The 18,700-nt window shown below is 33.0% G+C and overlaps 3 protein-coding genes across 3 annotated transcripts; 2 read left to right on the forward strand and 1 right to left on the reverse strand.

Annotated features, from left to right (window-relative positions):
- Positions 1–3,221: 3,221 nt before the first annotated feature.
- Positions 3,222–8,008, forward strand: LOC106295708 (protein NRDE2 homolog). Its single transcript, XM_013731679.1, has 9 exons — positions 3,222–3,661; positions 3,736–4,492; positions 4,693–5,311; positions 5,410–5,939; positions 6,016–6,126; positions 6,508–6,865; positions 7,068–7,293; positions 7,417–7,638; positions 7,716–8,008. Exons 1-9 carry the CDS (start codon positions 3,222–3,224, stop codon positions 7,858–7,860), a joined length of 3,408 nt encoding a protein of 1,135 aa, XP_013587133.1. The 3' UTR covers positions 7,861–8,008.
- Positions 8,009–10,091: 2,083 nt separating this feature from the next.
- On the forward strand, positions 10,092–11,373 carry LOC106343621 (F-box protein At3g17710-like). The gene has a single exon (XM_013782887.1). The coding sequence runs from the start codon at positions 10,202–10,204 to the stop codon at positions 11,318–11,320; it is 1,119 nt and encodes a 372-aa protein (XP_013638341.1). The 5' UTR covers positions 10,092–10,201; the 3' UTR covers positions 11,321–11,373.
- Positions 11,374–15,481: 4,108 nt separating this feature from the next.
- On the reverse strand, positions 15,482–17,628 carry LOC106343622 (NAC domain-containing protein 86). Its single transcript, XM_013782888.1, has 3 exons — positions 17,403–17,628; positions 16,672–16,949; positions 15,482–16,097 (listed from the first exon to the last, which is right to left on the reverse strand). The coding sequence occupies exons 1-3, from the start codon at positions 17,557–17,559 to the stop codon at positions 15,795–15,797; spliced, it is 738 nt and encodes a 245-aa protein (XP_013638342.1). The 5' UTR covers positions 17,560–17,628; the 3' UTR covers positions 15,482–15,794.
- Between the last annotated feature and the right edge of the window lie 1,072 nt (positions 17,629–18,700).

Raw genomic sequence — 18,700 nt, forward strand, 5'->3', positions numbered from 1 at the left:
TTCAGTTTTGGATAATAATGGGTGGTCCATATTGGACAATGGTCTAAACAAATGTTCAAGACCAATAGAGACCATGTCCAAATGAGCATGCACATGGACACCCAATAGTATTTATAATTGTTTTTCAATTATTATTTAAGACATTTTACTCTCTAAATTTTTAAATTATGTTTTCTCTCCAAAATTTGGAAATTATATTTTTACACCAAAACCGAAAATTGCTTTCTCCCACCAAATTACATTAAACACATGTTAATTAAACACTAACGTTGTCGTCACTGCCATTAAATATAGTTAATACCGTTAAATAAAGTTAATGCCGTCTAAAACGATGTGTAAAACCTGCGAATTTTAAAAGTTTGGTATTTAATAGGCAACGGAAATTAGCAAATGGTTCAAAATAGTTCATGTATTTTATTAGCAAATGAAAATTAGTCTGTGTATTTTAAAGAATTTTTCCTTATTTAACTATGAAAAACTATTCAATTTTACATAAGAAGTTCGAGAAAATCGCATAAAAAAACCTCCAAGGTGGCAACCACTTACACTTTAAAACCTCAGAGTATTTCATAATCACTTTAAACCTTCATAGTGACACTTTTATCAAAAGAAACTTCCAACCTGGCTTACTTGTACATCAAATCAAAACGGTAACTAGTACTGTTCAAAATCGATGACGTGTCAGTTTTTTTTGTTTTTAAATTAATTTATTAATAAAATAAAAACTAAAATTAAGAAAATATGAAAATTCATAAAAAATTAAAAACAAATCATAAAAATTACTAAAAGTTCACAAAAAATAAAATATTCACCAATTTTATTTTTATTTTTTATTAATAAAATAAAAATATAAAAAATGCAAAATATAAAAATACAAAAAAAATTCAAAAAAAATTCAAAAAAAATCAAAAAAAGTCAATAAAATTCACAAAAATTCAAAAAATTCAAAAAAATATTTAAAATTATTTCATTAATAAAATAAATATAAAAATAATCATAAAATTTTACGAAAATAAAAGATTCACAACAAGATTTATATTATTTTATTAATAAAATAAGTATAAAATGCATAAAATATAAACATCATTAAAAAATCAAAACAAATCATAAAAATTCACAAAAATCAAGAATAAAATTATGTGTGGTTTTATAAAAGCGACTAAGGAATAACATGCATTGAGTGGTATAAACTGGCTACCCTCAAGCTATTATTAGTACACATTCTTCCCTTTAACAATCCTGAACTTTTCCAAATCCAACCAACACACACATAGAACATAACAAATTAAAAAAAAATCCAAAATAGCAGCCAGTCTCTCGGTTATGATTACTCTAATTCAGATTAGAAAAATGCATTGTCTTCAAATGATTCTCGTGAATGATTTGTTTTAAATTTTTTATGAATTTTTATATTTTCTCGTGAATTTTTATATTTTCTGTATATTTATTTTATTTTTATTTTATTTTTGTGAATTTTATTGACTTTTTATGATTTGTTTTGATTTTTATGATTTTTTTTAATATTTTTGTATTTTTATATTTATTTTATTAATAAAATAATTTAATTTTTTTGGTTAACATTTTGGTTTTTTGTGAATTTTATGATTTGTTTTGAATTTTTAATGAATTTTTTAAATTTTTTTAATATTTATTTCACTAATAAAATAATTTTTAGAAAATCAAGAAAAAAAGAAAACTGACACGTCATCAATTTTGAACAGTACCAGCTACCGTTTTGACTTGATGTATTGTGTACAAGTAAGCCATGTTGGAGGTTTCTTTTGGTAAAAGTGTCGTTTTGAAGGTTTAAAGTGTTTTTGAAATACTTGAGTGTTTAAAGTGTAAGTGGCTGCCACCTTCAAGGTTTTTTATGCGATTTTCCCTTAGAAGTTATATATATACATCAACTGAAAGAATCAATTGCTGATATACTCTTGATCCAAAAATACTATTCTCATATACTCCTCTCTTTTAATTCTTTTCCTTTTCATTTATTTTTAATTCAAAAAATAAGTAGAAGTTCAATTGACCCTTGATGAATTTACTTATTTACGGAACATACCATTTAACCTAATTCAATTTCATTCTCCTAAATTATAGATCCACGTTTCTTTTTCCCATTCTCTTTTATCTTCTTCAATTCTACTATCTCTCTATGTTGTTCTTCTTTTCCTTCTCATTTTTCTCTTTTTTTCTCCTTCTTCTTGTTATTTTTCTCCTCCTCGGCCTATTTCTCTTCTTCTTTCTTCCCCTCTGTTTCTGCTTCTTCTTTGTGCTCCTCTTCTGTTTTCTCTTCGTCTTCCTTCTCTGCCGCCTTTTCCTCCTCCTTCATCTCCGTTTTTTCCTCCTTCTTCTCTTCTACCTCATCTTCCTTCTTCTCTGCATATTCCTCCATCTATTCTTTCCATTATCTTCGATTTACTTTTTTGTATTTTCGATTTTTAAGATCCAAAAAAACATATATCAAAATAGAACACGAAAGTAAAACTACAAACCCAGAAAAACAGTTTTACCAAGTTATACTATCGTGTAACTTGGTAAAATTGTATAACTAGGTTATAGTTTCACCGAGTTGTACTTGTACAACTTGGTAAAACTGTATAACTAGGTTCTAGTTTTACCAAGTTGTACATTGACAATGTACAACTTGGTAAAACTAGAACCTAGTTATACTAAGTTATATACCATGTTTGTACTTCGGCAGTGGTGTAATTTGGTTCAACTTGGTTTCTAGTTTTACTAAAATTCAAAATTTAAATTTTGAATTTGATACCTAAAATTCAAAATTTAAATTTTCAATTGAGGAGGAAAAACGTAAGCGCAAAATCAGAAATCTCTTATTTCATTAGAGTAGAAGAGTATGTTAGAATTACTAAAAGCACGACATAGTAAATTTTGCTTCACTAAGACTATTTGAGCATTTTATCCCAACTGAAATGGTTAATCAGTGAAGAGAAAAAAATATCAGTAGTCCACGTGCATTTCATTTTTTTCAGATTTTTTTTTGCCGTACCCCTCCTCATGATGACAGAGTAAAATTGTAACGAAAAAACAAAAAACAAATATGAGGCGAAAATAACAAATAATTAGGAGTAATATAAAACCACTAATTCAGCCCTAATAAAGTATTAACATATAGCCCAACTAATGTATGGGCCCATTTACAGATACAGTGACTAGAAAAACAGAAGGCAGTCGTTTTTTATTTCCGGTAAATGAAAATGTCGAAGACACCAGAGAACGGCGACGGCGAACAGAATACCACAGGCTTGTTCCCCCTTTTCCCTACTCCGGCGACCTCGATCTCAGCTATATCAAGTGCTCCTCAATGGCTTTGCAACGCCAGCTTCACGACGGATCTCTCCGTCATCGACGCCGCAGCTTCGACGGCTCCTTCCCTATCCGATGTCGAGGCTAGCGAAGAAGATGAAGAAGGAGACGCTGGTAGAAGTAAGCGTGAAACTAATCAGCCTAGGGTTTACAATTTGATTGAAGAAGAAGAAGAAGGATCCGAGTCTGATGACGAGAGGGTAAAGAAGAAGAGGGATAAAAAGAAGAAGCGGAAGAGGGATTCTGATGAATACTATACGAAGCCTGCCAAGGATTATTACTTGGACACTCGTCCTGATCCAGATAATCTTGCTTATGGCTCCATTTACAGGTACTTTTGCTCTACATGTATAGTGTGATTCTATAGTATGTGAAAGGCGTTTTTAAGTGTGTGTTGAATTGCAGGATGAACGTTCCTCGTTATAAACTTGACAATTCTCATAGAGGTTCTGAGTCAGGTTCCATGAAGCTGTATCTAAGGAATAGGCGTGGCTCTATGCTTGACGCAGAGATTGATGTTAATTCTTTGGACGGGAAAGCAAAGTCTGACAACAGATACTGGTATGCAAAGAATGCAGCCATGGAACGCAACAAGAATTTCAGGCGTATTCGTTTGTCTGCTTCTAGAGATGCTGTTGATTCGTCCTTTGATCGTTTCATTCCTCTAGAGGAAGGTGAAGCTGTTCAAGAAAGCGAAGAGGAAGATGTTTCAGTGGTGGGAACGTCGTGGGAGGATGAGGTGCTGAATAAAACCCGTGAGTTTAACAGACAGACGAGGGAACGTCCTCATGATGAGAAGGCGTGGCTGGCATTTGCTGATTTTCAAGACAAGGTTTCGAGTATGCAGTCTCAGAAAGGTGTTCGCTTGCAGACTTTGGAGAAGAAGATTAGTATACTTGAGAAGGCTTTTGAACTGAACCCAGATAGCGAAGAACTGTTGCTTGCCCTTCTCAAGGCGTACCGAAGCAGAGACAGCGCAGATGTGCTGATCAGTAGGTGGGAAAAAGCACTTATGCAGAATTCCTCAAGCTACAAGTTGTGGAGGGAGTTTCTTCGTGTTGTTCAAGGGGAGTTCTCCAGATTTAAAGTATCAGAAGTGAGGAAGATGTATTCTTATGCAATCCAGGCACTCTTTTCTGCTTGCAGCAAGCGACATAGGCAGGTTCTTGTTTTATGGTTGATGTATCACTTAAATACTTGTTTGTACACTGTCGCAAGTCATGTGGAGTCTATCTGTTCTTTTTTGTAACTTAGTTTTTTTTTTGTAGTGTTTCCCGTTAGCTTCAGTCGCTGACATTATTGAGATCTTCTTCTTAGCAGTTCGTCATTGAAAGGTCTGACTTTTTTTGTTGGATTATGCAGATGGATGCAACATCTGAACCATTGGATTCTACTCTCATCCAGCAGGAACTTGTTCTTGTGGATATGCTAGTTAACCTCTGCAGGTTTGAATGGCAGGCTGGTTACCGGGAGCTGGCCACAGCGTTGTTTCAAGCTGAAATGGAATATAGCATCTTTTCTCCATCTTTGTTGCTAAGTGAACAGAGTAAATTAAGACTGTTTGAACACTTTTGGAGCAGTAATGGTGCTAGAGTTGGAGAAGAAGGAGCTTTTGGATGGTCTTTGTGGTTGGAGAAAGAGGAGGAACAAAGGCAAAAAATGTTGAACGAGGAATCTTCTGATGACAATGACGTAGGCGGTTGGACAGGTTGGACAGAGCAATTGTCAGATAGGAAAGAAGACAGTAGTATTGCTTCAGCTTACACAGGAGAAGGTGAAGGTAATCAGGAGGGCCTGGACGAAGAAATGGAAGACGAGGATAGCAGGCCTGAAGATGACACTGAAGCTATGTTAAAGCTATTAGGCATTGATATCAACGCTGCGGCCAGTGATGAGGTTAAAGATACTTCAACATGGTTCAAATGGTTTGAAGAAGAGGTTTCTCGAGATCAAAATCAATGGATGCCTACTCGGAAAGCCGGTAGCTATCTCTACCTTTACTACTATAACTTGCAATCTTATGTAAATTTTTTGTAACGTCCATGTGGTTATTAACCATCATGCGTCATCCTTTAATAGGTGAACTCTCAAGTGTTGATGAAATGGGCGAGAGAGAAGATGAAGAGCAACTGTCAAGTCTTGTACTATATGAGGATATAAATGGATATCTATTTTCATTACGTTCAAACGAGGCCCGCTTATCTCTGGTATACCAGTTCGTTGATTTTTTCGGTGCGAATATCTCCCCATGGACATCAAGCAACAGTTTGTGGTGGATTGAGAAAATAAATAGTCTTGAAACATTGTCAGATTCTATGCTGGAAAATTTGAGAAATGTTCATGAGTGTTTGTCGAAATCAGATAGTGCCAACGGTTTCAGCTTGGGATCTCTTTTAGGTAGCAACAGTGACATATCTATGCGGACCGAAATGATGAAGTTTCTCCGCAATGCCATCTTGCTTTGTCTGAATGTTTTTCCGCGAAACTACATTTTGGAAGAAGCTGTGCTTGTTGCAGAAGAGTTATTTGTAACAAACATGAAAACATGTGAAGTCGCAACAACCCCATGCCAAGCTTTGGCCAAACGTCTCCTGAAAAGTGACCGGCAGGTAAGCTCCTTTCCAATTTGTAGGTGTGGTTTGCTCTTTGCTCAGTTTACCTAATTGATTCCTTCTCCATTAACAGGATCTACTACTTTGTGGAGTTTATGCTCAGCGAGAAGCTGCTTCTAGAAATATGAAACATGCAAGAAGAATCTTTGACATGGCTCTGACTTCTATCTGTGGCCTCCCTAAGGTTAGATTTCCGTTATGTTGTTAGCATATAACACTACGTTAACATGTTACCACCTACGTTTTAAACCTCAAAGGAACCTTAGTTGTGTATTTGTTGCTGATTCAAATTTATGCGCCGGTCTGAAAAACTGGTGGCCTTCCACTTAAGCTTGCACACAATGTATTTATCTAGGACAGATCATAGTAGTCTATATATGTTAAAGAGCATTTTGTTCTATAGGTAATGTACATGGAATAGAGCCAGATTAGATTTCTTATTTTTTTACTTTATTTTTGGTGCACTTGTAAGGAGATACATTGAGCCCTGTTTTTGCAATTGGTTTTAATTTTATTTTACATTAATAGTACCCATGTTAAGAGTTGGTTCCCCCTTTTATTACAGGAACTACAGGATAACTCTCCATTGCTATATTTATGGTATGCCGAATCAGAAGTAGCCAATAGCAGTGGCAGCGGTCTGGAAACAGAATCATCTTCTCGTGCTATGCACATTCTGTGCTATCTGGGAAGTGGTCTAGCTTATGTTCCTTATACTTCCCAGCCTTCAAGCATGCAGATCCTTAGAGCACGCCAGGGGTTCAGAGAGAAGCTTAAGAAGATACAATCAATATGGTCTCATGGTGTCACAGATGATCAATCAGCAGCGCTTGTTTGTTCGGCAGCTCTATTTGAGGAGCTAACGAATGACCTTTCTGGTACTGTTGAGATCCTGGAGCACATGTTCAGTTCTGTTCTTCCAGGTTATTTCCCTGATCTTCATTCTTGGTTTCTCTTACTGATATCCATGCTAAGTATACGTGATATCCATGCTAAGTATACGTGACTGCATCAGAAATTTTTTCGTTGTACAGATAAATTTCTCTTATAGACAAGGTTCATGCATGCACTGTTTATTATATATTCCATCGTAAGACTTTGTTGTGGTTATTGTGAATTTTCCAGGAAGAAGAAGTCAAAGTCATCAACTTGAAATCTTGTTCAATTATTACGTGAGAATGCTTCAGAGGCATCAGGACGACCTAACTTTGTCAAAACTATGGAAGCCCATATCAGAAGGAATGCAACTGTATCCTTTCAATCCCGAGCTTTACCGAGCTTTGGTAGACATCTGTAATCACCGTATGACATCCCATAAATTGAGAATGATGTTTGATGACTACTCCCGCAAGTAAGCTTCTTCACAAACTTCTTATGAACTCTCCGTCTCACAGTAACTTCCTAATGTAGGAATGAATGCTTAGCTTAAGTATTAATATCAATACTAAACTAGTTTAATATGTTAATCATGCAGAACTCCATCCGTAGTTGTTTGGCTATTTGCGCTTTCGTATGAGTTGAGTAGAGGAGGCTCCCTACACAGAATCCGTGGATTGTTTGAAAGGGCATTGGCACAAGATACACTAAACAGCTCGGTGATTCTATGGCGTTGCTACATTGCATATGAAATCGACATCGCACACAATCCATCAGCAGCTAGGAGGATTTACTTCCGAGCTATAAATGCTTGCCCATGGTAACACTTGCATATATATAATCCAGCCTTTTCATATTATTATCAAAAAGCACATTCCTAACATAAGGGCGTGGCAGGTCGAAAAAACTATGGCTGGATGGGTTTTGGAAACTGAGTTCAGTACTGTCGGCGAAAGAGATGTCAGATTTACAAGAAGTGATGCGAGACAAGGAACTCAACATTAGGACAGATATTTACGAGATACTTCTTTTGCAGGGTTGAGACTTGAGATAATAAATAGTACATTTTCCTAGTTCTACATGGGATGTGTCTATATGTTTATTCTCTCTTTTGATCTAATGAAACGGAGATACAAGAAGAAATGTTTGAATCCTCGTTCAACACCCTTTAATCCTATTGACTCTCATTACATGCCAATAACTTGCCGATGCTAATTCTGCTACGATCCCTTTGTCACACGAGTGCAAACTATTTTTACGGGCCTATTATGGGCTTGTGTCTCTTTCGACCAAGTTTGTAAGAATCTAGTACAATAAATTGGATCATATAAAATACAAAGTGACTAAGATGTTTAGTCAACTGAATCACGTATACATGTGGGTGGAAACCAATGTTTTTAAACCCAATCCGAACACTGAACCGACCGACTTACCGGATCGCTGATTAATAAATGAATTAATTTTATTATATAATAATATATTAGCTATGAAAAAAATAGGGCAATTCTCTTAAATAGTTGTTTTTAAGTTTTTGTTACAAAAATAGACTTCAAAAAAGAAAATGACCAAAATAGCTCATTTTTATTTTGAAAATTTTAATATTTTTTTTTAAAAAAATTTGAAATCTTATCCCCAAAATTCCACCCCTTAACTCTAAACACTAAGTCTAGATTAGTTAACCCTAGGGTAACATATTTTGGCCATTTTCTTTATTGAGTGTTATTTTTGTGACAAAAACTTAAAAAGAGCTATCCTAAGGGATTTCTTAGAAAAATATAGAAACTAAATTTTAATATTTTCTAAAAAAAAATTTAAAACATAAAATAATAGTTTGGATATGTATATATTTTATGTTAAAAACATTTAGAAAATACTTAACTTTAGTTTCTATATTTTATTTTCATTTGACATACAAAATATCAAAAAATAGTTTAGAATATTTAAAAAATTTTGTAACAAGGTAAGAGTTATGACATCTAAAAAAACAAGACATAAAATTCATAAATATTTTAATGCCTAATGTGAATAATAAATTAAACTTCAAATCCAAAATAGACCAAAAATAAAAGATCATTGTAATAAATAGCCAATAACGGAAATAAAGTAACACCAAATCACATCAACTAATTTTTGTTATGTCGATGACAAGAAAAAAAATTTAGTTCTCTCTACCGTCGTTCACTTATTTTCTTCGGGTGACATAGTAAAATCTTCATCAAAATCTAAAAATCACATATATAAAACTGAAAATGAAAAACCTAACTTTTTTTTGTCAACACTTAACTTGTTAATTGGAAACTTATAATATAAAACATAATTAAAAAAAGCAAAAGTTATTTATTAGTTCAATCGGTATCGGGTTCCGGGTTTTTGCGGGTTTTTGCGGGTTTTTGCGTGTTTCTAAATATTGAATTTTTCACAAAATCCGAACAGATTTTTTTGGACCGGATTTAGTGGTTCAACCACGGATCCGGATCAGGTTTCAAAACACAGGTGGAAACTGAGGAAGGTTTCAAAACACAGGTGGAAACTGAGGAAGGGAGGGCATGTACGGCACGGACAACTCGGTGAACTAACTAACAAGTTTGTTAGTTTCGTTTTGACTTTTTGATGAATTAATGTGCCACCGTCAGATTGATTGTTTAGCTTTCCTATAAAATCCAAACCTTTTAAATCCAAAATTGCTTGCAGATAAATTAAAAAATTCAACTACCTTTCGACCCAATTATGTATATGAAATTGTTGAGAGATTCATTTAGCATTTTACTATTAATGCTAATTGTCGAAGTACTAATCATTCTGATCATGTTGGAAGCACCGTGGCCTATTGGTTAAGGTTTAAAAAGCTTATACATCAAAGTATGGGGTTCGAATCTTAGGCGACGCAATTTCTACATCAAGAGGTCCGGGTTTCAATTCCTAGAGAAGACGAATTATGCAGAAAACTAAAGAAAATATTTACGAGAGATCTTCAGCATGACGCAAGGAGTAACGTTGAGAATAGATCTCACATGGCGGCTTAGGGTGTGTAGTCAAACGTTAATCCTCACAAGGTATGTAAAATTGTCCGATGTAATATCGTATATGTAATGTTTATCATAATTTACCGGTCAAAAAAAATCATTCTAACCATACGTCATTTCTTTCTTTTTGTGGTCAAAAAAGGAAATTGGATTGTCGTAAAAAAAAGGAAAAGTGGTTATACTTTCCAACTGAAATTTCTCAACATTAAAACGTGTGCCAACTGGAAAAAGTTCAAATCATACAAGCTATCCCACACCCACACCATTTGGTTAGACCCATACCTTATCTTTATTTACACAAATATAAAGTTTCTGATCTCTTATTTATTAGAGCCTCATTCAAGAAAGCTAATAGTAATAATGGCTCCGGTGAAGCTTCCATGTGATCTAGAGGAAGAGATACTCTCTCGGCTTCCACCTCTATCTCTTGTACGGTCCAGAACCGTATGTCAACACTGGAACTCTCTTTTACACGACAAGTGTTTCCTCAACAAGCACTTGGCCCGTGTCCGTCCCCAGTTCATTTTCCTCACCGAATCCAAGGCCTACTCTATCAACATCGATCTCCGCACAGGAGGAACTGATCCAACGATAGAAGTACATGAGGTACCTTCTGACTTTCCTTATCAGGCCATAGACTTGACGCATACCACCATCACTTCTTGCGACGGGTTCTTGTTCCGCCACTTTTGGAAACAAGGCGTTGCGTTTTGGAACCCGTGGTTAAGTCAGGTAGGATGGATCAAGTACGTCGACAAAAGCTTCCACTTCTGCGGTGTGGGATACGATTACGATAGCAACGTGCCCGAGAAGCGTTACAAGATCTTAGGGTATTTAAACTGTCTCCGTGACGTAAGCGACACGTACCAAGTGACTTACAAAAGAGTTGCGGTTTACGAGTGTTCGTCTCGTGCGTTGAAGTTTCTTGATGCTCCTTTCAAGAACTGGCCCACCATGGATCCTTTGTCCTTGAACGGGAATCTCTATTGGGTAACTAGTGATCCCGACACTCATGAGTGTTTCATCAGAAGCTTTGATTTCTCGAGTGAGACGTTCAAAACGTTTTGTCTCCTTCCGTGTCAGAAGAACCATTCTCGCGACCAACTTGTCCTTGCGGTTTACAAAGGAGATGGACTTTCATTGTTGAAGCAATGCTATGTAACAGGGGAGATTAGTGTTTGGGTGACGAAGGAGAAGATGGATGAAGAGGAAGTGGTGTGGATAAGCTTGATGACTTTGCCAACAAGTAACTTGCCGAAGTTGATTAATAAGCTTTGTGGGATTAGTTACTTCATCGTTGAGAAGACTCTGATCATGTGTTGTGGCGACGAAGAGACTGGAGCTGCTAGCATCTATATTGTGAGGGAGGATATGTGCAAGAAGATCCAAATAGGTTATGAAATTGTTCGGTTTTCTCATTGTGTTTATCTTCCTAATTTTATATCGGTTCCTTCAGAATTTAGATCGCTGCCTGTTTAAATTTTGGCTTTGATTGTTTTATTACAAATATTAATTCAATATATTTAGCTGCCTGCTCACTGTTGTTGGAGCAGAGAGTAGAAAGGTACTTCTGTTTGATTTTTTTTGTATGCTGTCTCTTTGTGGATTGATTTGGAAATATATGATTTACACATGAACAATATTTGAATAATCAAGTGGTGGTAGCCTAGTAGCAATCTATTGGGGCTTGGTGTGTATCCACATCAGTTATGGGTTTGATTCCCCCTGGAAACTAAATTATCACTACTTAAAATAGTATAACTGTGTGAATGTTTTCTCAATCCAAATAATTTCAACAAAAAATAAAAAACCTATGGAAAATAAAGAATCTGAGATGTGATGTGAATCTGACTCTACTCAGCTGGTCAAAGCTTTGAATACTGCTTCCATGAACATGGAGATCTACAGTGTTGTTGCGGTGTTGCCGATATTTTCACCCTATCAACGGCTTATGATGTTTTTCTTTTCATTGGGGTTTCCGTGAGAAAAACAGAGAGGCTGATTTCTTGGCCAAGCAGATTTTATTTGCTGAACAGGCTTCTTTAGCCTTAAACATTGTCACCTAATTTTTAAAGCAGTGATGAATGTTTGTGTTTCAAAAAAAAAAAAAGAGACGAGACTTGGGTTTAGACACACACACGATATATACAGAACAAAAGACAGACTAGTGCATATGAGGGTTAGTGACACAAATGTTCTTGAGCTCTAATTTAGACACGCGGTTTCTTATTGTTCAGGAGGTCTACAAAAACGAACAAAAACTCAAGATCTAGTCAGGGAGTACCTATAACAACACATTATTCACATATATTTATTAACTAGAGTAACCAGGACCGGCTTAATATTGTTTTGGGCCATAAGACAAAAATATTTTTTTTCATCCTCTAAGATTTATATTCAGATAATGTTTAAAATATTTTTAAAATTTAATCAGTAATATTTTGTATATTTCGTAATAAAAATAAAACTATATGCATATAAAATATTTTTAGGCCATTTTCAATTTTATTTATTATATTTATATTTATATATATAAAAATATAGATTTTTTAAAAAAAATTGGACCCCTTAACTACTAATATATTGGGGACACATGTTTAGGTCCGGAGCGATCGCACAGCTTGACTTGTGCCCCTCAGCCGGGGCCTGAGAGTAACAAGTCACTTTATCACTTCTCGTTTTTCTTTTCTTTTGAATACCGAAAGGTGCCGAAGTCCGTAACCCCCTAGGTCTGAAACCACAACATATTATATTAGTCTCGTCCCAGTAGTCACCCGAATCAGAGACCTCTGACACGATGGTCAAGGTCTTTCCAGTTATGCTACGGCCTCTGGTAACTTCTCGGGTTAATTATAATTGTGAAGCAAACATAAACTGCTTCAAACCTATTTGCAAATGTATAGATAAAACTCGTTTTGCATGTTTCATGTATATAATTTTTATGTTCTTTGTAATTTTTTTTTCAAGAAGTTTCATGAATCATGTATGCTAGGAGATATATAAACTTGGACAAGTTCTACCGTGGAAGATGTAACAATAACACCTGAAATATGGTGTGTGGACGGTCGAAAACCAATGGCGAATTTGCTAAGCTGAATCTGCACTCATCTATATGTATAATTTTGCTGCAGGGATATGATATATATATGTACATATAATTATGTTCTTTTCTGTTTATTGAGAACTAGGTGATTTTCCCGTGCTCGTGCACGGATATAAATATTTCTGAAGTAAATATACTATAATAATTGATTACTATTTACCTTTAATTTTAAATTAATTTATAATTTTGTATGCATCATTTATATTTATAATATTATATTATTTTAATAATACATATGATTTTATATATGTTATATCTAATCGATTTTGTTGTTTTTACAGTCGATTTAGTTTTCATTTGGGTAATTTGGATTGCATCTCTAAATTCAACTATAATTTTTTTTATTCTAAATATATTAAAATTTTGATTAATTTCTTATTTGCATTTAGATGGTTGTTGTCTTAAATATGTAAACATATTTTACGATGATTATGTATAACTTAAGATATAGTGTGCTTAGAATAAAAAAAATAGACTAAAGTGTCTGATTCCAAATTACATAAATTAATATAACAATAATATTCTGAAGTATCATGAATATATATAAATTTTAGGAAATAATTAAATTGTAACAGTTGGTTAATATTTTATTTTCATTTTAATATGTTTTGAGTTGTCCTATGATTTATATTTATAAAATAAATTACTATTCTTATAAAATTATATATTCTTATCATAGTTAAATCTATGATTTTAGATATAAGTTAGATTAGTCGAGTCACTCATGTTCTGAGTATATTGAGTTACATATATTCTTTCAAATTCAAAATGAAGTATAATTAATTTTTATTATAACTAAGCAAATCAAATCAATTTTATTTATCGTTTAAATGTGCACGTATTTTCATAATATTTATCAAATTATATGTTGATGTTTTTCAAAATATATTATAAAATAAAGTGATGCTCAATAGGAAGTTACATACATAAGTAGGTGATACATTTTTGGAAGCTCATGAACACATATTAATATTTACAATAATTAAAATATTTTATAAATTCTAAATAACTTTATGCCTTTGATTGATTGAATGGAAACTGAAATTTATTTTAAATAATTTTAAAAATGAGAATTCATATTTGCTTTGATATTTTGATTATGGTTATATTAAGTTCCACAAACATAAAAGCATAAAATTTAAAAGAAAATTTAATATTAAGAAAACAAATAACTTTAATAATGATAAAATATAATATATCTACCTCATTAAACTATTTTGTAACGATTTGATCAAACTATTTTTTAAATTTTTTTTTTAATATCTCTGTAAAATAAGCAGTAAACAAAATTGTGATTTTATTTGAAAATAATACTATATAAGTAAAATATAATTTATCGATATTTTTTTGCTGTAATTGGAAGATATTATAGTCAATAAAATATATGAAAAACAAATAAAACACTTCAATAATACTAATTATAAACTATTTTTAGATAGTTAAACATATATCACTTTATGTTACTTAATTATTTTATGTAATCATCTAAGAAAACAGATAGATATATAAAAATATTTCTATTACTTTGAACTTTTTTGCATTGTTTAAAATTATGTTTTAAAGTAAATATTATTTATTTTTCTAATATCAAGATTATATGTGTAAATTGTTTTTAATGAAATCACATGATATACAAATTTATATTTTTTCATCTAAGAAAATATAGATATAAAGAAAGTATTTGATTACTTCAAAAGTATATTTTATGTTATTTAAAAATATTTTTTAAATGTAATATTACTATTCTGTGAACTTTCCTTTTTTATGAAATCATATAATATATACATATATTTCGTTTTCAATTCGTTTTTTTAACTATGAAAATTTTCCTTTTTTATTAGATGTATATGTTTTTGGAAATTTTTTAAAAGGAGACTACATAAAAAAAAAAAAAAATAGTATTTAGTATTTTTAATTCATTAAGGATATCAATGTAATCAACCATCGCGAGAATTAATGTAAGAGTGACACATGTGAAACTGACTCTCAGATAATATTATAGAGATTTACAAAATGCAGAGTAGGAAAAATAAATGATCGGAAGTATTTGAGATGCGTGTGAGAAAAGAAAGTCAAGTCTCCTTGATCGGAAGGCAAGGGATATATTTCTTTTTGGAAGAGAGTGAGATCAGAATCTTAGATTTACACTTCATCAAATTCTTCACTTTGCACTTTTCTTTGTTCTGTTTTCTTGATTAATACTAGAATATAGAATCATCCAAAAATATATGATTAAAGAAGTTTTTGCAGTATTATTCACTACTTTTTATTATTACCGACAGATATGATCATATATAGTTTACTTTATATCGTAAATTATAGTCAGAAACATTGGATGTATGTGGGAGATCTCCGTTGAATGCTTCTGTATGATGCAATCATGTTTATCTTGATCTCATGGTCAGCTGCAAAATTTTATTTAACAATAAATATTTGACCTAACAAGTTGTATGTAACTTGGGCTGCACGCTATTCTCCGAATAGTGAAAGAAAAAAAGAACATTAATCACAAATCGTCAAATCCAAATATACTCGCCCATTAACTTGGATCTGGTTACACTCATGTGCGGTAATAGAACAAAGGTACCAATGATCCATAGAGTTGTCAAATCAATGGATAACATAACGTCATCAACCCAGGAAAAATATAAAAATATAAAAACACAAAATAATATTCAATCAAATCACATGATTTCCCTCCACAATTAGAAAAAATTAGTTATAAGTTTTCCAAAATACCACTTACCCCCGGAGGTTTTATTTCAACGATTATATAGATAAAGTACAACAAAAGTGTACTCAATAGTTCTATAATCTCTCTTTTTCTCAATACTCTTTGTTCTTTACTGGTCAATAAACCCCTTGACCATGTCCCATAGCTGCAGCGTTTGATGAGGAGTCCCACGCATCATCTGTGATGAATTGCATCCACGAGTCATCTTTATCGTCGACGATGTCTTCTACGCAGGCGGAGGAAGCTCCAACTTCCGGCGACATTGCCTCGTAAATATCACTGTTATAATTAATATTATTGGAGTTCATCTCCATTGACACCGTCGTGAAGCTACATTGTCCCATTTGTAGTTGCGGTTCTGTTTCCAACTCCGAACATATTCCGTTCTTCTTAAACACCCGACATAATGCATACGAGTCCTGCACCACCAAATTACCATTTAAACTAAATATTTGGAATGTAACTTTGATATATATATATAAGAACTTTTATATATTTTGTATATCTATAATATTATTCGAATCTGCGAGTGTAATTTAAAAAGAGAAGGATAAAAGTATTTGTCTTATTTGAGTAATTATTAAATCTGTCTTTTGCGTTCGTTGCAGTAAAGCCAAAGTGAAACCCTAAGCTTTTGTCAGCTTACAGCAAGAAACGAGTATACATCAATTTGTTTATTTTATTAAAGTCAGATATCTGTTTATTATATACATGATTAAATATTTTCTTCCAAAAATCTAAAACTATAATTAAAATGAAATGGAACGTGTATAATGTATATGATAAATGGAAAAATCATGTTTCAAGTATGGTAAATTTAATCTACTGAATTTATTTCATATCATTATTAATTAATTTTCTTATTTCTGATTTTCTTTAATAATTGGGACTAGCCATGCATATTGATTATCGACGTAATTCAACATACGTAATAGTAACTACTGTACTATTATTCTTTGAAATATATTGAATTATGAAAGATTAATCAATCACCTGGAGCGAAGAGGGATCATCACAATCTTTGTCATCGAGACGATACTCATGCATGACCCAATCCGTACGTATACCTTGAGGAGCTCTTCCTCTATAGTAAACCAAAGTCTTCTTCATCCCAATCGCTCTGCTTTGACTCGTCACTCTCCGATCTTTCCCGGTCGATTTCCAGTATCCACCTCTCGTTGCTCGGTTCGTCCTAAACCCGTTTGGATACTTCCGGTCACGTGGCCCGAAAAAATACCATTCTGGATCTCTACTTGGTAGAAACGACTTCTCTACATTTCATAAACTTGCATTCATCGATCATAAAAGACTAATAATCTTATAACATATAAAAACAAAACTGTAAGATAAGATTATCAACTATGAGTCAAAAGACCAAAACTTACTATAGCTAGTATGAAAAGAAAAATGTAACATGAATGTATAATTGACAGTTGAGTTAAACTTAAACCATAACAATTCCCTAGAAAAGGAAGTTAAAACCAAAGAAATCGTAATAATTTCATAGCAAAGGAAATTAGAACTAGAAACTTAAGTTTTTACCATGTAAAGCAAACATCGTCGGATATAGTTTACTTTTAGGAATAATTTCTGACCGACTAAAACTTGGTTTAAGTATATATATAATTAACAAAAAAAAAAATCGTAACAATATAATGAGCCCAACGCTGGCCATGAACTTGTTAATTAGTTACTAGAAACGAGAAGAATGTAAAATAACGTACCTGCGAGGTCCCATGGCTCACATTTGTAGAGATCAACCTCAGGGATTATATCAAGCTCGATTTCTTGACCACAGATCTTTCTCTTCAGATAATAGTTTACTAGTTCTTCGTCTGTTGGATGAAATCTGAAGCCTGGAGGTAATCCGACAGGAGCCATATATAACTCTCACAAACACTTACAAGATCGGGTTCTAATTAAGGAGTACTCATCTCTTCATATATATACACAAACTTTATGGTACTCACTTGATTAATTTCATAGTTTTTTCTTTTCTTATATTGTTTTATATATCTCTCTCCTTCCTTTCTTTTTGTTGTTTTCATCTTTCGCTTTATCTTTTTGGAGATTCTTGACAAACGTTAACCACAAGCTCCTTGTGCTTCCTTCATTATAGAAAAAGGGTTCGATATCGATCGCGTTATTAGCATGTTAGATGTATATATATATTTTATGTTCTTGATATCTTGTTTTAAAGCTCCTCCTTGTTATGCAGTAAGACAATGACGTCACATACAATTTTAATCTTTAATTATAAATATCATTATGCTAAAAATACTAATCTGAATAACCCTTTATAGTGTTACGCTTCCATATATTCCTCACTTTCGTTTATTGAAATACAGCTGAAGTACGAGTGAGCGCTATACCGGTGGAAAACTGTTCAGTTACACCAACCGACAAGATAGTCCTAGACATATTATCTGAAACCCGAAAACCGAATTGGAACTAAACCAAAACACCAAAACTGAAACCAGATAGAAATTTACGAAAACCCGAATAGTTTCTATTTCTTTAAACTTGAAAAACTGAACCGAATCGGATCCGAACAGAGAATCAAACGGATACCGAATATCCTTAACTTAATAAAAATTAAAAAATATTTTAAGTTTTAAAATAACTAGATATGAAAACTATTTTTTATAAATAAAAATTAGTAAAAAAACTTCTGAATTACACGAATATTTTCGATTTTACGGTTTAACTCGGATTTTCTGGGTTTTTTGTAATCTTTTGTTTGTTTCAAACCTGACCAAATCCGAACAATTTATAATTGATTCTGTTTCGGGTTTATAGAAAATAGAGATCCGACCTGAATTCACATTAACCCGAACCCTACATTGCCCAAATTGATTGGATCTGAAAAATGTTTGGTTCTTCAAAGGGTCCTATATACCCAAATAACCTAAATAACCCGATCCGAACCGGACATCAGAATATCCAATGCCAGACAAGAGCTTGTATAGGCATGTGCATATGTGTGTCAATTGGGTTCGGTAAAATCAGGTTTTTACTCTTC

Source organism: Brassica oleracea, chromosome C5 (genome assembly GCF_000695525.1).
Source record: "Brassica oleracea var. oleracea cultivar TO1000 chromosome C5, BOL, whole genome shotgun sequence".
NCBI classification, from domain to species: domain Eukaryota; kingdom Viridiplantae; phylum Streptophyta; class Magnoliopsida; order Brassicales; family Brassicaceae; genus Brassica; species Brassica oleracea.

Excerpts from the sequence above, each read along its gene's own strand:
- LOC106295708 (XM_013731679.1), top strand. The coding sequence starts at position 3,222 with ATGTCGAAGACACCAGAGAACGGCGACGGCGAACAGAATACCACAGGC. Across the intron at positions 4,493-4,692 it reads GCAGCAAGCGACATAGGCAG|ATGGATGCAACATCTGAACC; the intron begins GTTCTTGTTTTA and ends TGGATTATGCAG. Across the intron at positions 5,940-6,015 it reads TCCTGAAAAGTGACCGGCAG|GATCTACTACTTTGTGGAGT; the intron begins GTAAGCTCCTTT and ends CTCCATTAACAG.
- LOC106343621 (XM_013782887.1), top strand. The coding sequence starts at position 10,202 with ATGGCTCCGGTGAAGCTTCCATGTGATCTAGAGGAAGAGATACTCTCT.
- LOC106343622 (XM_013782888.1), bottom strand. The coding sequence starts at position 17,559 with ATGGCTCCTGTCGGATTACCTCCAGGCTTCAGATTTCATCCAACAGAC. Across the intron at positions 16,950-17,402 it reads TGAGCCATGGGACCTCGCAG|AGAAGTCGTTTCTACCAAGT; the intron begins GTACGTTATTTT and ends TATGAAATGTAG. Across the intron at positions 16,098-16,671 it reads ATGATCCCTCTTCGCTCCAG|GACTCGTATGCATTATGTCG; the intron begins GTGATTGATTAA and ends TTGGTGGTGCAG.